We start from the raw sequence: 8,412 nt of genomic DNA on the forward strand, positions 1-8,412 counted from the left end.
CTAAAATGTTACAATTGAACTCTACAATATTCCTTCTGGAAAATCTCCTAGTATTAACACAATAGTTTGATTAATCCATTCATTGAGCATTTACTTAAAAATTCAACTGACAACTTAACACATAACACTCGTTCTTTTTATCCAGACTTAGGACAGAACATTGGCTTAGATAGCTTTTTTTTTTTTGATTCGTGTACTTGGTAAATTCGAAATATAACTTATGCACAATTAGAGACTGGTCTCCTAAATATATATTTTTTAAGATATATTTTGAGAGAGACAGAAGGAAGTCCTCGAATGCAAGGGCAGAAATAAAGAAGAGCACAGTTAATTCTTTTTCATTACTTGAAAACTATCAACTTTCCCAACATAACATTACCCTTTCTTTTTCTACAACCCAAACAATCCTCCCATATTCCATGACAAAGGTCTACAAATATAAGACGCAAAACATGGAGAATTAGAAAACCATGATGAAATTCTATCACCATTTACTCTCCCAAACATTTAAACATTGCTTAATGAAAGAGTGCTTGTCGTGTCGGACACTAATCTTCTCCGTACACCAATGCAATTTGCCATTCTAACACTTTGTTTGGCTTGTGAACCAAAAGAACTGAAAAAAAAAAGACCGCAGAGCAATTTGATGATATGAACAGAATACAAGTTAACACGGCAGCACCTACCTCTTGAGTCTGTAAAAGAGTGCATCTATTTACCATTTTAGTTCTTTCACTTAATTCCTAAGAGAGATTCATCTGCTACATTTCCAATTCTTTGAAGGCATATCTTACATCATTATGACTTATTGTAGGGACCAACCCTTCTGATTCTAGACCAACAAAAACGCTTCTCTAGCTTCACTTGTTTTTCCTTAATCTTGTTCGTTCCTACTTTATTCCCAACCATCCAAAGTTTGCATTGCCTCCAATAGTTCAAAGTGACCTTTCATGTTTCTACTCACAAACAAGTGCTATACCGTTTCAAAATATTACAGTCATTGAGTATCAAACATAATATCATCTCAACCGACAAAATTCAAAAAGTATTCGAATACAAGAATAACAATTATAGCTCGATTGATATGCAAAATCTGTGAGCTTTTAGCTCGATTGATATGCAAAATCAAGATCATGATCCTATGAATTGTTCTTATCATCATGCATATCGACATGCAAAACAAGATTATGATTGTTCAAATTCTTATATTTATGCTTGTTGGCATAAATGTTAGCTTTAGAGTTTGACAAAGGAGAAGACATACAGTGAAAAATGGTAACATGAACCATAACTTGCAAGGGAAAAAATGATTTACCTCATTGAAGTCCAGAATCAGAAGCATTTGTGTGTTTCAAGCTTGCGTAGAGTTCACTCAGATCTGGATACCTGTCCTTATAGACGACAATGTACTTCTCTACAAATTTGGTCTCAGAAACCTGCATGTATGTTGTCACTTTGTAATCACTTTCACAGTGTCCCCTAGATTTCAAGGCTGCCAATATCCGATATCTTGGAATCAACCTTCTCTCCAAGCTCAGTGTCAATAGTACTGGACGTGTAGCAATGTAAGAAGAAGCAAATCCAGCCTCATTTATCAAGAACTCCATATTTCTCTGCAAAGTCTTCAAAGACCTTCCCGGCAGATTAGGAGACTTTTGGAATGCTGCAACACAATCACCCTCCGACCACTCAAAGCTCTGGAACATCTCCATTAGCATCTTGAATTTCTTTGGGTGGACCACGAAGAGTGCACACAGAGTGCAATGGAACATCCCCGATGTTCGTGGCACTCCCAAGTCCTCCACGCGGCTGATCAACGACTTCAAGGTATCAGCTTTCTGCGTTATGAACATTGCGTGAAAGCGCAAGATAAAGGCGAGTTTTTGGCCGTCCACACCACATTCCCGAAGCAACTCAAGGTTGGGCTGGATCTTCTCCTTGATGCTGTACCCAAGAAACCAATGGTTACTCTTGAACAATTTCACCAGCGCATCCTTGGACCCGAGGAGGTCTTGCCAAAATTTGATCCTAGGCACAGTGCGTTCGTGTTTGATTTTGATGGTATCGGGATTCGATCGGACGAGGTGGACGATGTCGGATGGGGAGAAACCCAGATCTTCGAAAGCTCGGAACTTTGGGGCAAGTGTCTTCTCTGCGTCCAAAAGAAGACATTTGGGGGAGTAATGTACGAGCTTTTTTACTGATTCGTCATCGAAGCCGTAACTTTTGAGGAAAGCAAGGACGGAGTCGGGCTGCTGCCGGGATTGAATGCCCTTGAGAAGCTTCGAGGCCTTGGTGGCCTTCTCCTGGTCGAAGCCACATGAGTCGACGAGGTACTGGGCCATGAACATGTGCTCCCTAGTGGTGGATGCGGCGCCGGCGGCGGTGGCGGAGACCGAGTAAGGTAAGATGGCAAAGAACAGAGCAGCATCGTGTGGGCGAGGTGAACGAGTGGAAAAGGCGGATTTGCAGAAGAGGGAGAAGTAAAGTAGCCTCTTCATCGATCTCTCCTCCTTTGGAGATTCCGATTTGATCTTTGATCTTTGATCTTTGATCTTCTCCCGAAACCCTAGCGGCTGGTTATCACGTATGTATTGCTTCTGTGAATATTTTTTTTTCTTCTGATTTTATCACTTATCCTCAGCTTAAATTCGTCGGATAAAGAAAGTTAGTGAAAATTACATTTCACCTCTCAAAGTTTACATATTGTAAAGCAGTTCACTTCGAAGTGCTGATGGAAGGAAGGAATTATTGTTGATGTGGTAGGAATATAGGACCTCCATCTGTCTCTTAAATTCAATAGACGTGTTAAGTTATCAGTCAAAATTAAGACAGATCAGTAAAATAGTCTCGTCATCCATCTCTCCTTTGGAGATTTCGATTTGATCGTCTCCTGAAACCCTAGCGGTTGGAGATCACGTATCCTCATAATTTGAGAATTTACATTTTACGCTCAGAATTTAAAAATTTATATTTTACCCTCGAGTTAAATTTGCTGGACAAAAAAAGTTAGTGAAAATTACATTTCACCTCTCAGTTTTCATACATTTTCAAAAATACTTATAGATTTTTGAGATCATCAAAATGCCCATAATAATTTGAAAGTGCTTCCTTTATGCCCCAATCACTTTCTTTTAAAAATTTAAAAATATTATAATTATGACGACAATTAATCAAAAAGCATAGGTAGAATTACGTATTTATCAAAAGACGTACTATAATTTTATTTATACCAAATAGCGCACAATAAAAAATAAAATTCTCCTTTTATTCCTCCCGTCAATCTCCTCTTGTCAAGCACCATTTTCCAAGCATCCAAACCACATTTTTAACTGAAAATATTTGTGGTTCGGATGCACATCCTCTCACCCTCTCCCCCCCTCCCCCCACCCCCCCTCCATCCCTCTTACTGATCTTATAAACACGAAGCGATCATGAACCTCCTCTGCTTGTTATACCTTCTCGTGATATTTGCCGGTATTGCAAAATAAGAGTTTCAAAAGAAAATTTCACAGGACAATAGCAATTAAGAACTACAGCGTTGAAAAACAAATTTGTAGCAAGAGGGAAATTAGTAGAAGACAGTTAAAGATTTTGCGATGTATGTATAAATTTACTATTGTAAGGTTGTCATGTAAAAAAAATATTACAGTTTGATAGCAAAGAATGATAAAAAAAATCATGTTTATGGTTTCATTTGATGTCTGGGAAATAAATATTCAACAACACCTGCAAGGTGCTCCACTGTGATGCTAGATTTTAACTAAATCTTGCTCATGCATGTTAGGTTGATATGGTAGATATTACGACGTTGAGCCTAATATGCAATCATATCATGTCCACTGTATTCGTTGATCAAAAATCTAGTTTGATATCATATGTATCTTCTCCTCGTTTAACCCTTCATAGTGATTGGGAGTTTGCATAAATCCAATTACCCTAGGTACATAAATTATTTAGACCAAAACCCACATAAAGACCTAAACTTGTTTGGTTACACCCAATGAATGTGTTGTTTCTGGTATTGTAAGGAGGTAAATTATGTTATCCATTGCTTATTCAGGGCTCTAAGTGGTGGTCCAACATTATCAGAATTTATGCTTTAATGAGGGTCTGATATGGGATGATATCAGGTCCACATTGGCCTGATATTATCCCATATCAGGCCTAACATGGGCCTGATATTATCCCATATCAGGCCCAACATAGGCCTGATGTGAGATCATATCAGGTCTTGTGTGATTTTTGCTTAAAACTTACTTGTACATCATATATATCATTTCCTTGCTCAACCCTTTCTAGTGTTTGAAATTATGGAAAATTTCAAACCCTAGGTCCATATCAATTGAATTATATCACAACTACTAATAAATTATAAAAATCTAATATGTATATCATATATATCGTTACTTGGCCTTTGCTAAATTAATATGTACAACATCACTTGATTATATAGTTATAACTTTGCTAAATTAGTTTATAATATTTTTATTAGGGACGATCATATAACTGAAGAAATTCTCTCTGAAATATGGAATACACTTGATACAAATTCTTGCATGGGACATGGAGCTAATGTAGGAGAATTATCAAGAATAAATATTCCATCATCTTCTAAGTATAGTCGTGTGCAGAACACAAATAGAAATATAAACAGCAATTTGACATTTAATCTAAATGAAGAAGCAAGTATTCTAGAAGATGAGGTTCTGAATCCTTGTACAATACTTGGTGATTACTTTGAGCCTACTTGGAGTGAGGAGGAAGAGCATTATACCCGAATTGGAGAGGAATTACAATGCAATACAGATGTACAAGAATTCTTAGCTGATGATATGCAGATTGAACAATATGAAATTCTCCCAGAGCAGTACAGTGACTTAGAGGAGGAGTTCCTAATAGCTGATGATCTATATATTCTAAATTCTCGATTGCTCCAAAGGTCAATTGAAGAGGCAACAAATGAGCATGAATTTTGTGTTGGACAGATTTTTCTGTCTTGACGAGAGTTCAAGAATGCACTTGTGAAATATGTCATGGTTAAACATATGAGATATAACCCAGTTGGCACTCGAAAAAATAAAGTAAAAGTTATCTGCTTCAATCAACCATGTACATGGAGAATAGTTGCCTGGGGGATGTAGAGTTCACTGTTACGAAATATGTAAAGGAACCCCATTGTGACACTATCAGGGAAAGTGATGATCATCAAGCATGCTCTTCCTCCTTTGTAGCGTGTTTTGTTGAAGAGCAATTTGTTGCAAATGAACAGTATAAACCAAGTATGATTATATCAGATATAAAAAGCAAGGTTTGGAATGACCATATCATATAGAAAAGCATGCATAGCTCGAGAAAAAGCGATGAAGAAAGTTATTGGAGATTATGACCAAGCTTATAGAGATCTTCCACTATATCTGCGTGAGTTAAGAGTCAGGGACTCGGAAACCTATGTGGCACTATAAAGGAATGGTGATAATCAGTTCCAACACTGTTTTTAGGGTTTTGGAGCTTGTCGAAAAGTATTCAGGTCTTATCTTCGCAAAATGATCGGAATTAATGTCACACATCTAAGAGGGAAGTCTCCAGGTGTGTTGTTGATGACTATAGCAATTGATGATAATGACAATGTCCTCCCAGTAGCCTTTGGAATCGCTAAAGTTGAATGTGGGTCTGCCTGGGAGTGGTTTTTGGATCATACAAAGAAATTCTTGGCTGTTGATGGACAATTAATGAGCATAGTATTAGATAGACATCGCGGCATTATATCAGCAGTTAGGAAAGTCTACCCATCAATAACAAATAATTTCTAGCAATATGATAACAGATACTGGCAGTAGGTCACTTTAGGCTTGTTTTAGGCAGCACCACGTGCAAACACAACACTCCAATATGATCTCATAATGCAGTCAATGCTTGAAAAACATCTAGATCCCTATAAGTGACTTTAGAACATTGATATTAAAAGATGGGCTAATGCACACTTTAATGGGAGAAGGTATACAATGCTAACCATCAATTGTGTAAAGAGTTTAAATGTTTTGTTCATGCATACACGTGAACTGTTAGGATCGGTTGAGCTAGAGGGGGGTGAATGGCTCACTTCTTTTGTTGACCAACTTTGTTTTGCACAGCGGAAATCTGAAGGCAATGCTAACACCGGTATTTACTTGGTATCCACCTCCTCAAGGAGGTGACTAGTCCAAGGATCCACATCACTCACACTCTTTCACTATCAAAAACCCTACTTCTCGGAATCACACCGAAGGTGGAGAAACCTTAACAGAAATATAACTCTCCCTTCTCTTCAAAGTAAATATTACAAACACTACAAAGAAGAAGAAGAGAAGGATTACAAGCTTTAACCGGCTTCTTCTTTGCAGGTGAGACTTCAGTACGTAGTGGAGAGGAGCTTGAACCCTTTTCTTTGAATCTTGATCACTTGAGAGCTTTCAAAAGACTTGGAGAGCAATGGAACAGTATGGTTTTTGTTGTTATTGTTGGTTGCTACTCGGAAAGCCTAGAGGTTCCACTGTACAAAAATTTTGTACAAAGGTCTGAACCTTTTCCTAGCTACCATGTGTTCTTTTAAATTAAATTTTGGATCGCCTGCGGAACTTAACACGTTTGATCCAAAACTTAATCTATTTGTTCTTTTAGGTTTTGACTTGGATCTCCTGCGGAACTTAACACGTTCGACCCAAATCACCTTAAGTTATTAATTCCATTAAATATTAATTTCCATAATTGGTTCCCAGTACTGACGTGGCGAGGCACATGGCCTTCTTGGATATGGGAGCAACCACCACCGACTAGACAAAACCTTTTATAGAAATCTAATATTTAATTTCCTAAAATAACTTTAGGTTAACCGAAAAGAACAATCAAATCACAAGGAAAAATAAAACAAAAGAACACAACTTCGAAAAACATATTCGAAATACTAGAATCGTAAGCCTCTTGTATTTGGTATTATTTCCATAAATAACTAGCATGATGCGGAAAGAAAAATTACTAGTTATACCTTTTAGAAAGACCTCTTGATCTTCTACCGTATTCCTCTTCTAACCTAGGACGTTGTGTGGGCAACGATCTTCCGAGATGAGAAACCACCAAGCACCTTCTTCTCCTCCTAGCTAGGTTCGGCCAACGCAAAGAAGCTTCACCAAGGACGAAGAACAAAACACCAACCAAGCTCCAAGGGATACAAGCTTTCTCTCCTTCTTCTTCTTCTTCTCCAAGTAGTATCCGGCCACCACAAGAGCTCCAAGCCAATAGAGAAGGTTCGGCCACCACCAAGAGGAAGAGAGGAAGAGAGGTTGGCCAGCCACAACACCAAGGAAAAGAGGGAGAGAAATAATAGAGGTTGTTCACTATGAAGCCTTCTCTACCCCCTCTTTTATAATCCTTGGTCTTGGCAAATAAGGAAATTTAATTAAAAACTTCCTTAATTCTTTTGCTATGAAAAGGAAAAATTTATTTAATTAAAAACAATTTTCCTTTTCTCAATTTACATGGCCGGCCACCATCAAGCTATAAACAAGGAGAGTTTTAATTAATTAAAACTTCCTAATTTGTCTCCAAAAATTTATAAAATTTCTCCAATAATTTAATCCCTTCATGATGGGTTTATAAAAAGGAAATTTAATAAATTAAAATCTTTCTTTTAAACATGTGGATAAAAAGAAAGTTATCTCTAAAAATTAAAATATCTTTTAATCTACAAATAAGGAAAGATATCAAATCTTTTCTCAATCTTTTGTAGAAACTAATAAAAGAGAATTATTAATTTTTAAACTTTCTTTAAATCATGAACATGGTTAAAAAGAAAGTTTTCTTAAAATTTAAAATCCTCCTTTAATCAACAAATAAGGAAAGATTTCAAATTTTAAACTCTCTTTAAACATGTAGATGATTTACAAATAAGGAAAGTTTTACCAAAATTAAAACCATCCTTTTAATCTACAAATAAGGAAAGAGATTAATCTCTTCTCTTAATCTTTGTAGAAAGTTATAAAAGGAAATTTTAATTTTTAAACTCTCTTTAAAATCATGATATCCACATAAGAAATAATTTTAATAAAATCCTTTTAATATTCTAGTGGCCGGCCACCTAAGCTTGGGACCCAGGCTGGCCACCTACTTGACTCATCCACTTGGTCTTGGCCGGCCCTAGCTTGGGTTCCAAGCTAGCTTGGCCGACCCCATTGGATGGGTAAGAAGGTGGTATGCGATGGGTATAAATCTCTATATACTAGAGGCTACGATAGGGACCGAGAGGAGGAATTGGTTTTGGTCTCCCAATGAAATCCCGTGTTCGCCCAACACACAACTTAATTTCATCAATAATAATTCATTCCACTAAAGAACTATTATTGAACTACGCACCAATCCCAAATTACATTTTGGGCT

The 8,412-nt window shown here is 37.0% G+C and overlaps 1 protein-coding gene across 1 annotated transcript; it reads right to left on the bottom strand.

Annotated features, from left to right (window-relative positions):
- Positions 1-339: 339 nt before the first annotated feature.
- On the bottom strand, positions 340-2,626 carry LOC121992550. Its single transcript, XM_042547011.1, has 2 exons — positions 1,316-2,626; positions 340-616 (listed from the first exon to the last, which is right to left on the bottom strand). The coding sequence occupies exon 1, from the start codon at positions 2,499-2,501 to the stop codon at positions 1,317-1,319; it is 1,185 nt and encodes a 394-aa protein (XP_042402945.1). The 5' UTR covers positions 2,502-2,626; the 3' UTR covers positions 340-616; position 1,316.
- Between the last annotated feature and the right edge of the window lie 5,786 nt (positions 2,627-8,412).

The sequence above is a fragment of the Zingiber officinale genome, chromosome 6B, assembly GCF_018446385.1.
Source record: "Zingiber officinale cultivar Zhangliang chromosome 6B, Zo_v1.1, whole genome shotgun sequence".
Taxonomy (NCBI): Eukaryota; Viridiplantae; Streptophyta; class Magnoliopsida; order Zingiberales; family Zingiberaceae; genus Zingiber; species Zingiber officinale.

Excerpts from the sequence above, each read along its gene's own strand:
- LOC121992550 (XM_042547011.1), bottom strand. The coding sequence starts at position 2,501 with ATGAAGAGGCTACTTTACTTCTCCCTCTTCTGCAAATCCGCCTTTTCC.